The sequence below is a fragment of the Petromyzon marinus genome, chromosome 19, assembly GCF_048934315.1.
Source record: "Petromyzon marinus isolate PM22_M1 ecotype Great Lakes invasive population chromosome 19, UKy_Petmar_22M1.pri1.0, whole genome shotgun sequence".
Taxonomy (NCBI): domain Eukaryota; kingdom Metazoa; phylum Chordata; class Hyperoartia; order Petromyzontiformes; family Petromyzontidae; genus Petromyzon; species Petromyzon marinus.
The window spans coordinates 4,709,501-4,730,858 of NC_133685.1; the positions used below are offsets into that span (position 1 = coordinate 4,709,501).

The 21,358-nt window shown below is 51.4% G+C and overlaps 1 protein-coding gene across 50 annotated transcripts in view; it reads right to left on the reverse strand.

Annotated features, from left to right (window-relative positions):
* TTN (titin) overlaps positions 1-21,358 on the reverse strand; it is a 355,181-nt gene that overhangs the window by 10,844 nt on the left and 322,979 nt on the right. For all 50 annotated transcript variants that reach the window (XM_076067945.1, XM_076067951.1, XM_076067944.1 and 47 more), the window contains 19 exons: positions 18,870-20,936; positions 18,052-18,354; positions 17,063-17,368; positions 15,629-15,919; positions 14,580-14,879; positions 13,482-13,787; positions 11,936-12,241; positions 10,426-10,707; positions 9,062-9,655; positions 8,524-8,811; positions 7,447-7,746; positions 6,803-7,105; positions 5,989-6,291; positions 4,802-5,386; positions 4,002-4,307; positions 2,801-3,100; positions 1,708-2,283; positions 1,264-1,569; positions 26-619 (listed from right to left, as the gene is read on the reverse strand). In XM_076067945.1, the coding sequence (XP_075924060.1) occupies positions 26-619; positions 1,264-1,569; positions 1,708-2,283; positions 2,801-3,100; positions 4,002-4,307; positions 4,802-5,386; positions 5,989-6,291; positions 6,803-7,105; positions 7,447-7,746; positions 8,524-8,811; positions 9,062-9,655; positions 10,426-10,707; positions 11,936-12,241; positions 13,482-13,787; positions 14,580-14,879; positions 15,629-15,919; positions 17,063-17,368; positions 18,052-18,354; positions 18,870-20,936 (8,616 nt within the window). The remainder of the gene's footprint in view (positions 1-25; positions 620-1,263; positions 1,570-1,707; positions 2,284-2,800; positions 3,101-4,001; positions 4,308-4,801; positions 5,387-5,988; positions 6,292-6,802; positions 7,106-7,446; positions 7,747-8,523; positions 8,812-9,061; positions 9,656-10,425; positions 10,708-11,935; positions 12,242-13,481; positions 13,788-14,579; positions 14,880-15,628; positions 15,920-17,062; positions 17,369-18,051; positions 18,355-18,869; positions 20,937-21,358) is intronic.

Below are 21,358 nucleotides of genomic sequence, written 5' to 3' on the forward strand. Positions count from 1 at the left end.
TGGCCGTGTGGTAAATGATACACACCTTCAACGTCGAGGGAAGCCGTAGCAGAGATAGATCCTCCCTGGTTGGTGGCGCGGACTTGGTACACGGTGGAGTCGTCTTCAGTGACTTCGGCAATGACAAGCTGGTGGTAGCCACCCTTGAACTCCTGGATCTTTACCTTTTCTCCGGTGGGATCCAGCTCCTTGCCCTGCTTGTACCATTTAACAATGGGCTTGGGGTTGCCGGTAACCTTGCATACGAAAGTGGCATTGCTCTTGTACTTGATATTGAGGTTGCGCAGCTCTTCCTTGAACATCGGTGCCTGGATAGGCTTGTCGGACTTGGGGACGGCCGGATCAGAAACCTCGCTCCAATCGCTCTCTCCGCCAAGGTTCTCACACTTGACGCGGAATTCGTACTCCAGGCCCTCGATGAGGTTGGTGACGCTGTAGACGGTCTCGCGAATCTCGTCGGTGCTGACCGAGATCCACTTGGTCTGCTTCTTCTCGCGCTTCTCCAGGAAGTAGCTGCGGATCTTGGAGCCACCGTCACTTGCGGGCGGCTTCCAGGATACGACGACAGAGTCCTGGGCGATTCCGGAGATGAGTGGCTTGCCTGGCGTGCCGGGTTTACCTGCGTGGGGCAAAGTAACACCCAGGCGACGCGGTGAAAACGAATCCACGCAGGGAATCCATCGGGAACTAACATGCAGAAATATTAAGAAATCAAGGTGTATAACGATGCATTTGTTCATTGGATAACATTGATCATTAAGCTCACTATACATGCACTGAATAATGTGTGGAATAACGTTCAATGTTTCCTCATCCGTGTACATTGTATGGAATGGATTCACCCCTGCAACCACTAGAGGCTGCTACATTCACCACAGCGTACAAAAAAAATGGTTCCTTGAATCACATTCCTGCTTTGAATTGTGTCAATTCATAATGCCATCGGTGCGGGAGGAGACTAATCATTACAGCCTTAAATTAACGTTTAATAATATACAGCCCTATTACGATCTACTGCTGGATGAAGGGTTCCCCCTCATGGTGTGGGTAATTAAGGTTATTTGGCTATAATTCACCACACTGGTCAATGCCGGTTGGTGAATGGAGGCCGAGAAACAATTCAGATCTTAAGAATCACTGATGTTAGCCCATGGCCGGCAATTAATCTCGTGTTGCTGGGTCCATAACGCAGTGCACTAAATAACCACTGCGCCACCACTTCACCCCACACAAAAAAAAACTAAGCAAAGCTGTTGTTCTCACCGAACGGCATCTTCACAGCAATCACAGAGGATGTCTCCAGTGGCTGGCTGACACCCAGCTGGTTCTGAGCGGAAACTCTGAAGTAGTACGCGGAGTTCTCCGTGAGCTGCGCAACTCTGCAGGTGGTGCTGGCGATGGAGGACGAGACCAGATGCCACTCTTCGCCTTCCTTGGCCTCGCGCTTCTCAACGATGTAGTTGGTGATGGCGGATCCGCCAGTGTCCACCGACGGTTTCCAGCTCAGTACGACGGAATTTTTCAGCTCAGACTCGGCAACGAGTGGCCCCTCGGGAGTGTCGGGCTTATCTGTTACCAAAACACAAAAACGCGAAAATAACAACGCTCAGTCAGGCATAGCTCACGGCCGCCGCGGCTGTTAATTGTATCGTGCGTGCAACAATTTTGGCGACAATTCAATGTCACGAAGCGGAGGTGCACTCTCACCTTGGATTTCGACAGGAATCACAGTTTCTACGGTTCCAAAGACGTTGCTGAGCATCACTTTGTATTTGCCGGTGTGCTTCTTGCGCTGGACATTCTTGATGACCAGGTGGGTGTAGCTGTCGGTGTTTTCGATGATGGCATCCTCGACGTCCTTGAGCGGCTTCTTGCCATGGAACCAGGTGATAGCGGGCATCGGTCGTCCGATGTAGAACACATGGAGGCGGAGGCTCGTGCCCACCTGTATCCAGTACTTCTCCTTCAGAGGGTAGCCCGGGTGGAATTGCGGAGAGGCCTCGAGCAGCAGTTTGGCGCTGCTCTCGATCTCGCCGGCGTCGTTGATGCCCTTGCACGTGTACACGCCCTCGTCCTCCTGCTCCTCCGTCATCACGGTCAGCGAGTGGTTCCGGCCGTCCGAGGACATCTTGTACTTGCGACTCTGGTTCACCTCCTTGCCGTATCTGTACCAGTGGATCTCGGGCAGAGGCTTGCCGACGATCTGGCACGACAACTTTCCAGCCTCGCCGAGTTTGGTCGTCACGTCCTGCAGCTCTGCGCGCAGGGCTGGTGCCTCGGCAGCTGAGGGGGGAACAAAAACGAATCGGTTGATTGACTGGAATGTGAAATACAATGAGGGGAAAGCTGTAGTCCTGAAATTACTTGCTCATCCCATTGCTGGCGGAAGGGGATTTTGAGAATCCTTTGTTTCAACTGCCATGCCTGGATATTGAATCGGATCGCGAGTCCAGTGTGCTAACCATGTTATCATTGCAGTATCAAAGTGATCAAAAACGATGGCCTTCTATTATCTGGGGAAATGTCAATTAAAATCTCTTTTTGGTAGGGTTCTGCATTGGGATGTTTGACCAATTCAATTAAACGAGTTGTTTGCCTTTTTGGAAGGAAACCAGAGTACCCCGAGAAAACCAGCGCATATGAAGGGGCAACATTCAACTCTCCATACATATTGAAGAATCGATTGCGAGAATTTCATCTCCTGGCCCCCACGCATCCGGTGTGCAAACAAGGACATTGATTTTTTTTTGTTATTAACATATACTAAAATGCACTGATTAAAAATTATATCGATCCTTACATGTCAATTTCGTCTTGATGGCGACGGGAGTTCTGCGCGGCCGGCTGATGCCGGTGACGTTCTCGGCGGACACCCTGAACTCGTGTTCAGTGGCCTCCAGAAGGCCACCCATCGTGAACTGCTTCTCTTGGATCCTCTCCTTGTGGCACTTCTTCCAGGTGGCATCGCTGGTCTGGCGGTACTCCACCCAGTAGCCCAGGATCTCCTTTCCTCCGTCACATTCGGGTCTCTCCCACTGGATGGTGATGCTGTCCTTGGTGACGGACACCACCTCGATCTCACCAGGCTGGCTCGGTTTGTCTACGTGGAGCGGAATAAACAAGCAGAGCAATCCACCAGGTTATAATTGATGTCTTTTCTACAGGCGTAGAAAAAGCCAATCGAGTAAAACAAAGTCACTCTGAGGTCAGAATCAGTTATATTTATTTACATTGGAGGAATCCGATGAGCTGTAAAGCTTTTTTTTTGGCAGATTTCGAGCACAATGCGAAATTGTCACTGCATTTCAGCGTGGTATATCTGACTGAGGACTGAGGTATAGGCGGTCTTGTGGCAAGGTTAAGATAAGTGAACATCTACAGAGAATAACTATCGGCAAATTAGATTACCTGACACAAATAAAAGCAAAAACTGCTCTAGACGCGGGGAAACGCTTCGCTGTGTTTAGAAGTGAGCTCATGTACGGGAGATTAAGAACACATTGCCGCGTGTGAAAAGGTCAGATTCGTGAACACCTACAGAGGTGGACATTACCACCTCGCTCAAAATACCACACTGGGTGTGGACGGTTATAACTGGTCGGGGGTGGATATGTGACAGTCGAATATGTGGCGGCGCGGCGTCTAATGTATGTTGAGCTTCTTTCGCATCGTCGCATACTGTATGTACGTTTGTTGCACTTTCTTTTGCACCGTACGTAGCCAACCGCGCTAATCGGAGGTGTGGGTAAAGGACAACAAACTAAACACAAAAAGCAGTTGTAAAGAAGCAAGTTTTCAATCTACAGGCAGGTAGTCCAGCTGTTTTGTGATCCCCAATTAATTGACCCCTCACATTTGTTTTTATCCTCTGCGTATTTATTCATGACTTTGAAATAAACATTACTTAAGAAAATTAAATGGGGGGTGTGGGGGCGGCGTTGATAAGACACCCGGACCACCCTGCAGATTAAAATTGACCGAACGATGCCGTGCCCACTCACCGAACGGATCTTTGCAGATGGTGGACTCTGTCGGCTGGCTCGGCTCGCCAAGCCCGATGTCGTTCTGGGCGAGGATGCGGAACTGGTACTCGGCGTCCGGCACCAGGCCGGTGACGGTGTACATGGTGGTGGTGACGTGCGTCTTGTTGTGGCGCACCCACTTGTCCGTCATGGACTCCTTGCGCTCAATGAAGTAACCAGTGACCCGGGAGCCACCATCGTCCTTAGGCCTAGACCAGCACAGGCTGACCGAGGTCTTGGTGATGTCGAGGATCTCTGGAGGATTGCTCGGCGGCTCCGGTGGGTCTAGTGACATGAGTATGACAAAGAGAAAAAAAAAACTTTGAGTTTTAAATCGCAATTTTCGGCACGCACAACTATAGTTATAAACAAACAATGCTGGTATACTCTTGTGTCGAATGCTCATCAGCTGACTGGCTGACCAAAAAATATTTTTTTCTTAAATTCGTATCCAGTGAAAGAGACTTTTGTCTTTCGTTATTGCATTGCCCACAATCCACCATGGCAATGAACGTCGTATGTTTGCCGATGCGTAGATCTTTGTGGTTTTACTGTATGGTTGTACGATGTGTTCTCGCATTGTACATTGTTTTGCTTGGCACGATGTCCGACGTTTCTCTCCGATGCAATCCGAGGACACATCGGAGAGATTATCACACCTTGAATCTTTTTTTTTTTACAACACAGGCCTCTCTATGAGAATAATTTATTTGCCAAATTATTAATTAATTCCAGTGCACCCATGACGGCAGAGCACGGCATTGCCAGAGTGTGCTTACTCAGAGGTGTCTTGGGAACGACGGGACCGTCGGACTTCAGCGACTTGCTGTAGCCAAACTGGTTCTCGGCGGTCACGCGGAAGTGGTACTCGACGTTCTCCTTGAGACCCTTCACCACGATGGAGGTGTCCTTCACGCGCGAGTCCACGGTGTACCAGGCGTTCTTGGGCACTTCGCGTCTCTCCAGGATGTAGCCCAGGATGTCGGAGCCGCCGTCGTCCGACGGAGCCTTCCAGCTGACGCGCATCGAGCGCGCCTGGATGTCGTCGAACTCCAGGGGGCCCTGCGGCGTATCCGGCCGCCCGATGACCTTCACCTTGATGTAAGCCACCTTCTTGCCGCACTTGTTTTCCACGACCAGATCGTAGGTGCCCGAGTCCTCCTTGTCGGCGTCCGTGATGACCAGCTCCGTGAGCGTGTCCGAGGAGGCGATCATCGCACGCTTGCTCACGTCCCGCCCGTCCTTGGTCCACTTGCAGATGGGCATGGGCTTGCCCTTGATGGGCACGGTTAGCTTGATCGCGCTGTTCATCCTCACCACCAGGCACTCCTGGTACTTGGCGTCCAGCTCGAAGTCGGGATATTCTGCGCAACGGGTTAAGACGCAAGGTCGTTCGGTTATTCAAGTTAAAAACGACTCGCGTAAGCGATACGACGTGCAGTGTTCAACTATCGCTCTTTATTCCACATTCTATTTTATTTTAAAACACGATGAGCACAGCGGATATGAATACATGAATACAAAACAATTCCATACGGAAAAATTTCTCTCCATGTCATTTTTTTTTTATCAAGGCCAATATGGCCCATAAGTCATTGGTCTAAGAAATGTTTTTTTCTTTTTCACGTCAAGAGACACAGTCAATATTGATTTATTTACGTCACTCTTAAACCCCACATTCGTGGAAACTTAGTTTAAAAAAATTATATGATATACAGCATTCCTTAAAATAACAATAAAGGTAAACACGCAGACATGAAATGACTTGCTCACTACACTGCTGGCAGAAGGGCCTGCCCACTCGAGTGAGCTCTAGAGTTTCTCGCGAGAAAGTATTTGGCCTACTCTTCCATGTTCACTACAAAATAACGATGTGATCTACCAATTTGGTGGATTAGAAAATAGAAAAAAAACAGCAAAAAAACAGCAAACCTCCCCCCCCCCCCAAAACTCCGAGTAGCCTTACCGAGCATCTCCGTGACCTTCACTGTTCCGGGCACGTCGGCCGGCTCTCCGGGGCCTCCGAGGTTCACGGCCAGCACGTGGAAGCGGTACTCGGCCCCCTGCGGGAGGTGGGTCAGCGTGTACTCGCAGATCTTGGTGGGCGTGGTGTTGCACTTGGTCCACTCGTACTGGTCGACCTTCTGCATCTCGATGAGGTAGCCCGTGACCTTGGAGCCACCCTCCTCCTCCGGCGGGCTCCAGGCGAGCGAGATGGACGTGCGTGTGGTGTCCGTCACCCTCGGATTCTGCGGTTTGCCCGGCGGCGCTGTGAGCGGGAGGGACGTCATACACAATGTTACGCTCGCAATTGAGGCCGCCCTGTCGTGGCCGTGCACGTGGCCTGCGATCCGGCACTGTGGCCTCCTCCTCGCCGCGTCTCCGAGTCGTTCTCTCTCTGCGAGTACCCAAACTTTACCCCACCACACGAGACCTGTGGCGTACCCGTTTATTTAACTCGCGATGACATTACCTTTGGAGTCACACGATGAGATGGGTCACGTGGCGCACGATGTGTGACGTCACGTGTCATGACAATCACCAAATGTTGGTCAACCGTTTCATCAATTTCGCCGGTTTTGGAAAGGGTAAGATGCTAATTTCGACACAACTTAAATTAAATCATCATTATTCATATTTTATTATCTTCACGATAATAAGCATGATCACCCCTCCTCCCACCACCCCTGCTATTTACAGATGGACAAACAGACAGACAGAGCTAATCATCCTTAACTGGGTGGGGGCAGAGAAAAAAACCCCGCACTGCAGTGGCTTACCAATGGGATCTCTGGCCACAGTCGGTTTGCTCGGGCGGCCGGGCTTGCCAACGCCCCTGGCGTTGATGGCCGTGATGCGGTGCTCGTACTCCAGGCCCTCAATGAGGCCGGTGGAGCGGAAGCGGGTCATGGTGGCGGGCATCTTGTTGGCGCGGACCCAGCGGTCCGATTTCACCTCCTTGCGCTCGATGATGTAGCCAGTGACCGGCGAGCCGCCGTCCTCGCCCGGCTCTTCCCAGGTCAGGGTCATGCCGTCCCGCGAGGCGTCGAAGGCGTTCGGGGTTCCCGGTGGGCCCGGTATGTCTAGAGGATAGGGTAGTGGGGAGGGTGGCGGTTGTGAGGACGGAGGGCTCGGAAAACGCTCTATAGTGGGACATCGAGAACCCAGGACACGGACATCACGGAGAGAGATACAAAATCGCGAACACGTGACGAACCCGGAACAATATAACCCTCGAATGGGGGGGGGGGGTGTCGTCTAGAGGCACTTGGGCTCACTGCCCAACCACAATAGGGGGGCAAAGACCGAACTCAGCTCGCCGGTTTCGTAGCGCAACGCGCTAACCGCGACACCACCCCTCCACACATCGTAGTGAGAGACAACACACACGGGCATGTGGAGGTGCTTGCAGATGAAACCATACCTATTGCGCTCTTGCAAACGACGACCTCGGACTGCAGGTAATGGCCGATGCCGAAGCGGTTCTGGGCGGCCACTCGGAACACGTACTCGTTCCCCTCGGTGAGCTTGGTGAAGCGGAAGGTGGTGCGCGTCACCGACTCGGAGACGGGCAGCCAGCCGGGGCGGTGAGCGTCGCGCTGCTCCACGGTATAGGAGGTGATGGTGGCGCCGCCGTCCTTCTCGGGTGCGTCCCACGAGATGGTGATGGACGTGGCGTCCACCTGGTCGATGCGGATCGTGCCGCTCGGGGGCGCCGGCTTGTCTGTTTGATTCAAGGGGCACGAGGAGGACGGGGCGGTGGAGGGAAGGAAGAGAGAAATGAGAGAGAGGTTGAGTTGAGGCCTATCCTGGGACAGTGTGGGGAAGAGTGGCCTCTCAAAGTTATTGGTGAGAAGGAAGTTGCGCAATTACGTGAAACCTTAGAAATAAGCAGACAACCCCTTTGTACTGTGCTTGCAATTTACAAACGTGTCACTTTAATATCACAGTGGTACAATGTTTTATAGTCGTTCATTCGCACCCATTAAATAACCGACATGAGCCGGGCACCAAGATTCCATACCCTGGTTTGCCAAAAGAAGGCGGTATAGTAAAGTGCAGACTAATATAATCCGTCCCATGTGTATTGATATAGAGTGTTGCCCCCCTCGCATGAAAGGGTTTTCTCGCACATGCATAGACACTCATTCATTAATTGGCTGAAAACACCTTAAAATATTTGCATCTCCATGCATTGCGGATAGTGCAGTGTTGTGAGGTGCAGCTTGCATGACCGATGCTATATATAATTAAAAAAAAAGAAACATTATTATTAAGAGGCTATTGCCTGAAAAGACAAACTTGAGAGAGACACGGGGACACCACCCAAACCATCCTCCCCTCGCGACGTCTTGAGAACCCTCGCCGTGCATCGCGGTGTCGCGAGCGAATATTGTGGGAGAGACGGATCGGATGGTGACGGAGGCGAGAGACAGACGAGTACTTCGCAGGGAGACGTTCGTGGGCATCAGTTGTTTTGTTGTCGTCCTCGGCCTCTTACCGAGAATGATGATCTTGATGGTCTCCGCGGTAGAGCCGGTGACGTTCTTCAGCTCCAGGGTGTAGTTGCCGGTGTCCTCGATGGTGGTCTCGCGCACCGTGAGCTTGGCGGTCTTGCTCGTCGTCTCGATCTTGACGCGCTCCGACTCGCGCACCTTGGTGCCCTCGAAGCTCCAGGTGGCCACCGGGGGCGGGCGACCGCTGATGGGCAGCGTCAGCTCGATCGGCTTGCCCGCCGGCACGTTCAGCGTCTTCTGCGGGAGGTCTGACAGGTCGATCTTGGGCAGCACTGCAGAGGAAGAAGAGCGGAGGACTCCGTTAGATTACGACGGCATCCCCTGTTCCAACGAACGTCCTAAAAAACGTTAACTTAGAGGATTACGAAGAAAAAGATAAGTTTGCAGAGATACATACAGCACTACATCGTGTGTGCTACATCGTGGGTGCATCTTGGCCTGTGGTTAGGCATCTCCGTGCGTTATCTCTGTGTACATAGCGCTCGCTCTCACTCTCTACATTTAGATTCCGTGTCAACGCACCTCTCTGGTCCTTGACGGTGATGGGAGTCAGGAGCTCGCGCGGCTCGCTCACACCCTTGTCGTTTTGCGCTCGGATGCGGAAGAAGTACTCCTCGTTCTCGTTGAGCGAGATGATGGTGTGCTCGAAGGTGGTGGTCTTCATCGTGGCCGCCTTCATCCACTTGTCCGTTCCGGCCTTGCAGGCTTCGATGAGGTAGCCCGTGAGCCTGCTGCCGCCATCGTGCAGGGGCTTCTCCCAGGCGAGCGTCACCGACGACTTGGTCACGTCGGCCACCTCCAGTTTCTGGGGCACCATGGGCACCTCGGAGATGAGCACCGCGTCGGACGTCTCGCACGGCTCGCCGATGCCGTACATGTTCTCGGGCAGCACGCGGAAGTAGTAGAAGCTGCCCTCCTTGAGGTTGGACACGCGCAGGAAGGTCTTGCTGCACTTGGTGGTGATGGTCTTGAAGGCCCTCATGGCGGCCTCGCGCTTCTCAATGATGTAGTTGTTGACGTGCGCGCCGCCGTCCAGAGCCGGCACTTCCCAGGTGAGGGTTGCCGAGTCTCCGGATACCTCCTTGACGGTCACGGACACCGGTGGGCCTGGTGTGTCTGTGATAGAGAGCAAACGTAGGCTTGACGATCTACGTCCATGTACGGGAGTTAAACATGTCAAACCCTACTTCGTAGAGGTATCGTAATTCACTCCCCCTTGAATGATCTGGCGAACTGTTGCGATTCAGAGTCACAATTGCATTCAATAATCAATTATTCAACATTTTGTTGACCGCAGTGGCTTCTCCTGGCTGCAGAGATCGTGTGAACACGTTCCGTAAAACTCGCACACGGATATAAAACACATCTATTCCTTTAAATTTTGATTTAAAGCTTTCGTGACTACAGTAATTCATATTCGTAGTTCTTTCGGTAAAGTCACGTTGAAGGGAAACAACAAAATAATAAAATATATATAAAACAATAAAAAATTCTCAAGACGTTTCGACCATAACACAAACGGTCGTCTTCAGGTGTGTCGGTATGATAGATATACATCTATTCCTACTCGCAGAATTGGCTGCATGTACTGCGAGCCCAAGAATAAATTAATAACTTATCCCCCGTCACACAGACGGTCAAGAATAATGAGAGCGGAACGCGTCCAAGAGGACGTGCGCCTTAGAGATGGAGCGACAAAATCAGCTCATGTGTGTGTGTATGCAAAGTGGATTATTATGTCGCAGGAATCGTGTGAGCTGGCAGTGGCTCCGGGGAGACCGAGATCTTAATCCAGCAGAAGACAACGACAACCTCTTTTCTAATTAACAGTAAAATATGAATAATAATCATGAAATGAAAAAAGCCTACGCCCGTCCTGTACTTACCGAAGACTTTGACGGAAACGGTGGCGGACTTCTTTCCGCCGCTGTTCTCGGCCTCGATTGTGTATTTGCCGGCGTCGTAGCGGTTGACCTTGTCGACGGTGAGCAGCGAGTAGGACTCGGTCGTCTCGATTAATCCGCGCGTGGACAGATCCGTGCCCGGCTTGTTCCACGTGATGCTCGGCTGGGGCCGGCCTCCCACGCGGACCATCATGCGCAGGCTGCAGCCCGCACGCACTGTCACGATCTTCTTCAGGTCCTGATCGAGCTCCAGGTCGGGGAGTTCTACGAGGGACGGAGAGACGAGAGAGAGGGGAGAGAGAAACACACAGAGGGAAAGTTAGCGTTTGGACGTTATTGGTGGTACAACTAGTGCAGCATAACACACCGATTCTCATAAAACACGAGAACTGATTTTGATGCACTCTGCATGGTTTTCCGACCGGGGTTGTGAATCGCGGGGAAAAGAAATAATTATTGAGAAAAATTCGCTTTTTGGTTTATACCGCGCACCACCGATGTACCGCCAATACGGTCATTTGTTAATAGAAATCTCAAAAATGAAAGCGGAGGATCATTTAAGTCAACGACTTTATTGTCGTGTTTGTAAAATATTTGCGTGAAATAACGACGTAATGATTTACCCACTGCAAAGTTCAGTGAGTTATTGTGATTGCGGGTCACGGTTTTAACTGTGAATCAATGATGTTATAGCCGCTGTGTTAAGTTTGCTGTCCAAAGTGGTAAACATATACGAATTAAACAAGTATTTATTGTTACACAAAGCGATTCATGATTTGTGAGCTAAAGAATAAATTTTGATCCGTGAATTGTAACATCCTTCATGAGGAAATGTCTTTTATTAAATTGTTTACACAGGGTATCCATGAAGGTCGCATCCATTATTTAAAGAATGCGATGGTAGTTTGAGCTGCGTTATTGAATGCTGGGGTTACGTGACGGAGAATCTTTTTGCCAAGCAGAACAAAAAGCGCGAGTGATTTTCTGGCGCAAACTTCTGTCGAATGATAATTCTTAAACGTCACATGGTACCTTCATATATGTATATATACACATATACATGCTGTATTTGATAATGACAAAAACTATAAAAAGTGCACATATTCATATTTCCTAGGCTCTTACAACGATTCCATGAACAAAGTGCATCTACTCAAGAGGTGGAAATATAAACACACGGAAACGCTGCTACATATATGTTGAACTTAATTTTTCTCCGTACGTGGCCAACCGTGCTAATCGAAGGTGCAGGGGGAAAGACAACAGACTAAACAAAAACAGCAGTTCTAAATAAACGAGTTATCAATTTAGACGATTTAAAAGCGCACAGCTCCAGTGGCTTCCTAATATCGGAAAGGAAGAGCGTTACAGACGGCCGAGGAAGCGCATGTGAAGGCGCGCGACGCAGCGCTGGACGACGATACGGTGACAACACACTCGGCTGCGAGCAACCGCGACGTGTCCATGGCGGAGATATTTGACGGCGCCCCACCTGTCCTCTCGGACGCCTCCACGGTGACGCTGCCCTCGCTGAACTCGCCCGTGCCGCACTCGTTGATGGCGGCCACGCGGAAGGTGTACTTCTTGTCGACGACGATGTCGGTGACGGTGAACTCCGGGTGGTGGATCACGGCTCCCGAGTGCGGGCGGTACCACTCCTCGCTGTCCTCCTCGCGCATCTCCAGGATGTAGCCCTGGACGTTGGCGCCACCGTCGAAGAGCGGCTTCGACCAGGCGAGGCTGATGCTCTTCTTGGTGGTGTCGACGATGCGTGGAATGGACGGAGGGCCGGGCGGGTCTGTGCAAGACAAGACGGGGGTTCGGAGGAAATGATTGATGAGGATAAGAATTGCCTTTATAGGGCACTTCAATGCCTTAGAAAATCGCATTTCAACTCCACCATTCTGAGGCCTTGTTACAGTCTAACGAAGGAGAACACCGCTGGTTGCAGCTGTCCCTATATTGGCTTTTTTTTCTCATTCAGTAATTTACAAGTAATTTGATCAAATATGGACCGTGACTCCGGTAAACATTTGCATCATCATGACAGTGTGACTGCCATTCGTTTACTTGTCTGTCAGTCTGCTGTTAACTAACGAAATAGCACCAAAGCTCATCACTGAACGATATTTAAATCCTTCAGAAACTGTATTCATACTCTTTCGTTCTTTATGTAAAGTCACGTAGGTAGAAATAAAACAAAATAAATCACGACATTTCGATAGCAACACAAGCCATGGTCTTCTATCGAAACGTCTTTATTTATTTTGTTTTATTTCTAGCTACGTGACTTTATCGAAAGAACCAAAGAGCATGGATTCTTGCAGTCACGAAAGCTTTAAATCAGAAACTGTATTTATTTATCCTGCAGAAATCCGATGAGCTATGAAGCTCTTTTTTCACAGAACGTCCAGTAGGGGTAGGTCAGCAAGTTACAACAACAAACAATGAAAAAAAACCGATAGGAGTGCAAAGTATAAGAAAGGAAATCACGAAAAAAAAGAATGAAAACTAAATAATTTTTGTTTATCAGGTAAGCCCCGCTGAGATATATAGTTATTTTTTCAGAAGCGACCTAGCCACAAATGATAGCTTAACGAAGTGGCTTATCGCGTGGAAATTTATAGCAACCAAATACTCTAAACACATGTTGATTTTAAATGTGGAAGGAAAAACTGAAGGACCCGGAGAAAACTCCACACGACCGCGATGAGAACGTACAGGCCTCAGGGTCGGGACTGAACCCACGACCTCCTGTATACCAGGTGAGGTAGTTAACATCTTGCCACCATGGCGCCCCATCATCATTGCGAAGTGGTTTTCTTTAACCCGCGGCGGCTTTTACAAGGCAAAATTATTATTCTTCATACATTTTTGGGTCAAATCACGTGTAGGTAAAACGCGTGTTGCACACCCTCCCCCACATGACACCGGCAGTGAATAAAGTTGAACGCAGCCAGTGCCGACTGAAGCAGCAACTCCTAAGGCGAGCGCGACCGCGATCGTGATCATGACAGGGCCTAAGGTGTGCCGCTTACAGATGGGTTCCCGGCAGAGGATGCAGTCCGACGACTCGCTCGGCTCGCTGACACCAGCTGCGTTCACGGCCGTGACGCGGAACTGGTATTCGCAGCCCTCCATAAGGTTGAGGACCTTGAGGCGAGTGTCGTAGACGATGAACTCGCGGTTGACGCGGGTCCAGCGCAGGCTGCGCTTCTCGCGCTTGTCCACCAGGTAGTTGGAGATTTCGCTTCCACCGTCCGAATCCGGCTTGGCCCACTGGATGACCACGTGCTCCTTGTTGATGGTGCTTGCCTTTGGCGCTCCAGGTGCATTGGGCACAGCTGAAAATTGAGGCGGGGCGAAGGTGGCAAAGGCACGAATGTTGGACTCGCGAGACAACGCAGGGTCAGAAGCTCAGTGATTTGGCCTTTGTCTGCACGTCAAGTCCTTCTCAAGAGGGAAAGGTCCTATCTTTAATCGTATGGCTCCACCGGCTACTGAATTACTATAGATGCGCCCGAATTTGTGGACGTCAAAAGCTAAGCCTGGTTGATACTCGGATAGATAACCACCAGGGCTTTACAGGTGCGAAGTGGACAGGAGATGGCAGTGTGAGTGTTATCCCCACATATTAACAACTGCAAACTTCAACTTTTAATTATTAGGCATTTGTCGATTCACCTCTGCCAGCAAATGGATGAACTGTCACGAATTTATGGTTTTGATTTGATTCAAATTGCCCTGTTTGCAAAAAAATGTGCTGAGCATTAGCATACAACGTAAGACAATAAATTCTCACACGCGCGATTCAACGAACATATATAGGTAAGAATCGATTTTAATCGCCGAATCGATGTGCTGCTGCATGCCTAGAGAGCACAATTCAAGTGTATAGCGTGGCATAGGTTTCCATTGGAGTGCATAACTCCAGTGGCTTCCTACTGCTCTCTGAGGAGTTTGTTTTGGATCGTAACACGGAACTGTCCGAAAACACATCGGGGAGCTATAACGTTCAACTTTCAAACTCAATTTGACTTCCCACTTTCCCATTTGCCACGCTCGTTTTAGGCCGTCAGCGACAGAGCTAGAGACGGAGCGGGCAGGCCGGCGAGCGAGAGACGCCGAGCACTCACTGAAGGAATTCCTCGCGAAGACGGGGCTGGACTCGAGGACCAAGCCGGGTCCGTACTTGTTGATGGCACGCACGCGGAAGATGTACTCGTTGTTCTTGATGAGGCGCGTGGCCGTGCAGGAGGTGGTGATGCACTCGGCGTCCACGATGGCCCAGTTGAGGCGGCTCGTCTCGCGGCGCTCCACCAGGTAGTGGGTGATGGGCGAGCCTCCGTCCTCTGTGGGCTCCTCCCAGCTCATGTTGCACTTCTCCTCCGTCATGCGGTTGATCGCCAACGGGCCACGGCACTGCCCAGGGGAGTCTGTGGCGGTTTGGTGAGAAAGTCAAACAAAGCGCGGCGTGAATGCATGTACGTACGTATGTTGAACTTCTTCTGTCGCACCGCACGTAGCCAACCGTGCTAATCGGAGGTGCGAGGGGAAGGGCAACAAACGAAACACAATTCTAAAGAAATGAGTTTGCAATTTAGATTCAAAAGTGTATAACTCTCCAGTGGCTCTCCTAATATCAGAAGGAAGAGCGTTCCAGACGGCCACAGAAGCGCGCCCGAAAGCACGCGATGCGGTGACAAGTCTTTGTTCGATGGTTAACCAAAAGCCGTTGTGAGGATGATTGGAGTTTGCATGATAGTTTATGCTCCCTGATGAGATCAGCAAGGTAGATCAGCGAGGTAAATAAATAAGTGAACCCCAAAAAAACGGCACAGCGAAGCAGAGGCTGCTGCTGCTGCTGGTGGTGTGACGTGGCGGAGTGTTATGCCGCCTTGGGGCGGTAGGTATAAAGAGGACGACTTGGAAGGAGATGGGGTCGACTGCTTTGAGAAAGGTGGTCGAGGTGGTCAACTGTAGCCGATGAGAAAATTATTCCTGTCCCACACTTCGAGTGAGTGGATCGGGTTGCTGGACATGACGTGGTGTTTAATTTCTAGAGCGGACTTGGCACGCTTCTTAAGAAAAATCGCCTACAAAAATTTGCGCGCGATAAAATGAAAAAAATATATGCAAATACACGTAATGAAAGCAATCGCACAAAACATCTTGACGCACTTACCGAGCACCTTGACCTGGACGGCCGCGGTTTTGATCCCACTGGCGTTGCGGACGGTGAGGATGTACTTTCCGCTGTCGTCGCGGTCGCAGAACTTGATGATGGCGATGGCGCGCTTGCTGGTGTACTGCAGGTTGATCTTCTCGCTGACCTCCAGCTCGCGCTCGCCCTTGGCCCAGAAGACCTTGGGCTCGGGCTTGCCGCCTATGGCGGCGTCAAGGACCAGGTCCGATCCGGCACGGATGGTGACCAGGTCGCCCAGCAGGTGGCTGTCAAGCTCGGCTTTGGGAGGAGCTGTGAGATAGGAGGGACAAAGCTCAACGTGAAGATGCGAGCGCCTCTGGTCGCGGGATGTGACAGTGTTGTTGCCACATTGCGAGCCTCGAGATATTTAAGATATGTACTGAAATGAATGTATTGAGCAGATTACCGTTTTCCAAAACGGGATTATTATGCTCAGCCGTCACTGCTGGTGTCCCGTGTGGTGTGGTTAACTGGTTAATTCTGCAGCAGAGTCCTATTTTAAGAGCGGATGGGATTGATGCCATGCAGGTAATTTTGCCTCAAAACGTATTCGCCGCATCACAAATGCCAATTGACCAACACGGTGTTGTGAGGCCTTCTTCCAGCAGAGGACAAACAAAGGGTGGTAATTCATAATGAAGGTTTTTGGGTTAGATCGCGTTATTTCTAAATGTGTCGTAACCCTCCACCACCCGACACGGCCAATCAACAAAAAAGTGTCACGTTGACAAAAGACAAATAGTTCACTACTTTAGCCCACCGGTGTGTTGAAGAGTGAATCCACAACATTTACGGTTTGAGTATGACGTTTCGCTGGTAATTACATCCAGCATCATCGGGCAATTCGCCAGAATGGTAAAGCCCTCACTTGCTCCCGGTCTTAAATAGAGCAGCAGGGTGACGTCATCATTTAACTCATTCAGGTGGAGTGATTTCAGGCGGGGGGGGGGGGGATATTGTAATTATATAATCGATTGGTAATCAGTCAATGGTTCCGAGACATTTATATATAATGCGATCTAACCCAAAAACCTTTATTATGAATAATATTGGTCGCGAAAGCCTACGTGTTAAAGGGTAGTAAAAAAACATGTCATATAAGTAATGGGTTGTCACGTGACCGATCCCATTCGAACGCGCCGTGCGGTTTGAGCAGTTTTCGCGCATGCCAATCGGTTCAATCGTCGTTACTTACATTGAACAAACATTCTACAGTCCATTCCCACGACTCTTGAAATCAAAAATCAATTCCGCGAACAATTATCCAGAATCAAAATCGGCAACCGATTTAACAACCCTGCCGTGAATGAATGAGTTCATGCCCCGTTGAATTTCATGCCCACCCCATCCCACGCTCGCGCCCCTCCCACCGCCCGCCCCTCCCGCCAGGCAAATGCAGCCGGCTGCACTCACTGTATTCGTCTTTGCAGGTGACGGGCCCGCTGGACTCGGAGGGCTTGCTGATGACGCCCGCGGCGTTACGGGCGAGGACGCGGAACTCGTACACGTCGTCCTCGCTCAGGCCCGTCACGGTGTAGTAGTTCTCAGTCACGGTGGTGTAGTTGCACTTGAGCCAGCGCCCTTCGCCGGTCTCACTGTACGGCTTGCGGTCGATGATGTAGCCGATGACCTTGCTGCCGCCGTCGAAGAGCGGCACGGTCCACTTGAGTGACACGGACGAGCGGGACACGTCGGTGACTTCCGGCCTGCCAGGTGCGTCTGGGATGAAAAGCGGACGTTCGAAAGAAAGGTGAGGTTATGTTGTTTTTTTTTGCTTTGTTTTGCACACCCACTCCCACTACACCAGGTACTCATTTTGAGGCTGAGTCGACCTTGCGGAGGCCCACAGCAGGTTCGGGTTTGGCCGCAAAGAAGCACTGAGAGATACGCGCTTGGAATTGCACCGAGAGACTGAGATTAGAACGTATGGAATGTATGCGTGCATTTGGAACTTCCTTCGCACTGTACGCAGACAACCATGCAAATTGGAGGTGCGGGAAATAGAGAACAGATAATTCTGTTGACAGAATTAAACTTGGGCAGGATATACGTTGGGAAAATTATGAAATGGCAGCCAATGGAGGTTAACGCGCCCAAGAAAAGGACATCTACCACTGAGATGGAGAGATGAAATCGGCCCGTGGCTAGGTACTTGGTGGATTGCTACAACGCCGGCCCATGGTGAGAACTGGCGATGGCTTTTGAGGATGTACTCGTCCAGCAGTGGACTCATCGTGGCCGATGATGACGGTGCCACGAAATTGAATGGGTGAACCGAGTCGAAAGACTAGCAGCGCCCGTCAACTGCGGTTCACGTCAATCGTAGACGATGGACATGAAAACACTTTCACAGACGACGACAATTTACGCGCGAAACAAAATATGAAGGGAGCGTCACTCACCAACGGGGTTCTGTGCAACGACCGGACGAGAGGCCTCGCTCGGCTTGCTGATGCCCGCGGCATTCATGCCGTAGACGCGGAACTGGTACTCCAGTCCCTCGACCAGGCTGCTGATCTTGTAGTTGCACTCGATGCAGGCGATCTTGTTCTCCTTCGTCCACAGGATGCTGTTGCGCTCCTTCTTCTCGATCCAGTAGCCAGTGACCTTGCTGCCACCGTCGTTGTAGGGCTCCTCCCAGCGGATCGACATCGCCGTGGAGGAAACGAAGTACACGTCGGGTCTGGTCGGAGCGCCCGGCGGAACTGAAAAACAAGTAAACGTTAATATATGGCACGAGTATTTTTTTACTCTCTTAATAAAAGTAAAAACTAAACTACTCCCCCCCCCTCCCCCCCGCCGCCGATTTTATTTTGATTGCGCTATTGGCGTCACGTCACGCAGATCGCCCGTGGAGCAATTCAACCCGTCATGTTAAACAGCAGCCCGTGGAAGGGGGTATCAGAGAGCTACCTTTGTTCCACACAGTAGCCGACAGCACTTTCCCACCCTCTATGCGTATGAGAGTAAATGTTCATCACATGGCAGTCAAACTGATGGAATTTACCAAAATGAAACCAAATGTAATATGGGTGTTTTAATCTGCAGTCATTGGGGACTGGGCTAAAACCACCAACTCATTACACTTAATCACAGGCAGCTGCCTGGATTGGAACACAGGCTCTGAGCAGTGCCAGATCAGGGTCTCCGATCACATGAGCCACCCCGGCCACCTCATTTTAAAAAATTCACCTGGAAAATCAATAATGAAAATTCTCACCGAAAGGATGTTCGGCAACGATCGGCGTCGTCTCGACGGGCTTGCCCACTCCAAATCTGTTCTCGGCCATGACCCGGAAGGTGTACTCCAGGTATTTTGTCAGGTGGGTGATCTTCAGCTGTGTACGTTTAACGCTGGAGTTGACCAGCTGCCAGTGGGTGGTGCCAGACTCGCGCTTCTCCACGATGTAGTTGGTGATGGAGCTGCCGCCGTCATCCTCGGGCGGCTCCCACGTGAGCTCGCAGCTCTCGGCGGTGATGGAGCCGACTTCGACGGAGCCAGTCACGACGCCGGGCTTGCCGATCACGTTGACCGTTATGGCGAAGGTCATGGAGTCCACGGAGTTTTCCAGCGTGAGGAAGTACCGTCCGGTGTCCCCTCTCATGCTGTCCTTCACCGTGAGCGTCGTCCTCTCCTTCGTGGTCTTGATGCTCACCCTCTCGCTCTGCTTCAACCGCATGTCCTCGTGCTTCCAGCTGACCTTGGGATGTGGGCGTCCGGTGTAGGGAACATCGATCGAGAACGTGGCTCCGGACTTACAGGTAATGGTTCTCTTGGTGATGCCGCTGAGGTCGGCGTCCGGCAAAACGCGAGGCTCCTTCACGACGACCGACGAGAACGTTTCTCTCGGCTCGCTGTAACCCGCGTCGTTCTTGGCCTTGACGCGGAATTCATATTCGGAATTCAGGACGAGCCCTTCGACGGTGAAGTTCTGCTGTTTGACCTTGCCAACCTCCACCCAACGCTCTGTGCCCACCTGCTTCATCTCCACCAGGTAGCTCGTGACGCGGCTGCCACCGTCATGCTCAGATTTGAGCCATGACAGAAGGACGCTGTTGTCGGTGGTGTCTACGACATCCAGCCTCCTCGGCGGTGCCGGTTCTTCCGTCGCCACGATGGGTTCAGGAGTTTCGTAAGCCTCGCCGACGCCGTACTCGTTCTCAGCCATGACACGGAAGTAGTAAGGCACCCCTTCTGACAATTCGTTCACCTTGATCACCTGTCGTGATGTCTGCGCCACGATGGTCTGCCAGCTGCGACGGCTTGCCTCTCTCTTCTCCACAATGTAGTGGTGGATTCGGGCACCGCCTTCATTTATTGGGGCATCCCACAACATCGTGAGCGACCCTTTGGTGACGTCTTTAAAGGTGATCGCTCCAGGAGGTCCAGGAGTATCCTGCACCTTGACCATGAATGTTATCGACTTGCTGCCGCTGTTGTTGTCCAGCGTCAGAGTGTACTTTCCAGCATCATAGCGGTTGCAGTTTTCCACTGTGAGAATGCTCTGCGTGTCTGTGGTGTGGATGTTGGCGCGCACGCCCAGGTCGGAGTCCGTCTTCGACCAAATCGCCGTTGGCACAGGCCTGCCCTTGAAGGCCACCTGCAGGTGCACCGTGCTGCCGTTCTTGACGATGTGAGTCTGCTTGAAGTTGGCATCGATGTCGATCTCGGGCGACGACAGCTTGTCGACCGCCTGGACGACGGCCGGAACCTCGCAGGCCTCGCCCTTGCCGGCAATGTTGACCGCGGAAACGCGGAACTTGTACTCCTGTCCCGCCTCGAGATCGGTGACGACGTACTTGGTGTAGACGCACGCCTCCGGGTTCACCTTGTGCCACTCCTCCAGACCCGCCTTGCACATCTCGATGACGTAGCCGATGATTTCGGCGCCGCCGTCGAACGCCGGCCTGGTCCACTCCAGGCTGACCGTGGTCTTGGTGGTGTCGTTCACCTTGACCACCGTGGGGGCGGTCGGTGGGTTCACCGGGTCCCTGCACTTGAAGAGTCGCGACGTGTCGCTGGGAGGACTCAGGCCGGCCTGGTTCTCGGCGAGCACGCGGAACTCGTACTCGTTGCCGTCGGTGAGTCCGGTGACCCGGTGGCGGATCTCCGTGATGGGCCTCTTGCTGCTCACCTTCACCCAGCGCATGCTCTTCTTCTCGCGCCTCTCCAGGACGTACTGCGTAATTTCGTTGCCACCGTCGTGCTTGGGTCGCGACCAGTTCACGGTGATGGTGGTGGCGGTCACGTTGGAAGAGTCGGGCGTTCCGGGAGCGTCAGGCACAGCTGTGTGTGTGTAAAACAGATGAGCGCTTAGCTTTTGCCTAATTCAGTAAAATTCGCAGGATTTTGCAGGAGACATTGGAAATGCCCAAGGCTCGGACAACCGGATAGGACGAGAAATTTTCATAAAATTTGGCAAAAATGCTAAATCAGCAGCATTATGAAAAGCTGCCACAAAAGTGTGCAGCACTTTTATCACATTCGGTGACAGAAATGTTTGGTGATTTATATATACGCAGTATATCTTAAAGCACGTGTAATAATTACCACCAAATATTGACTCGAAACTTTTGACTTCTACTCACAAACAAAACTTTCTTGAGCCACAAACAGCCAGATATTACCCAAAATTCTCATCCCACAAATTACTCTTCTGTAGCCGAGTAAACAGTTTCGTCTCGGGGGGGTTCACGTGCCTCTCTCCG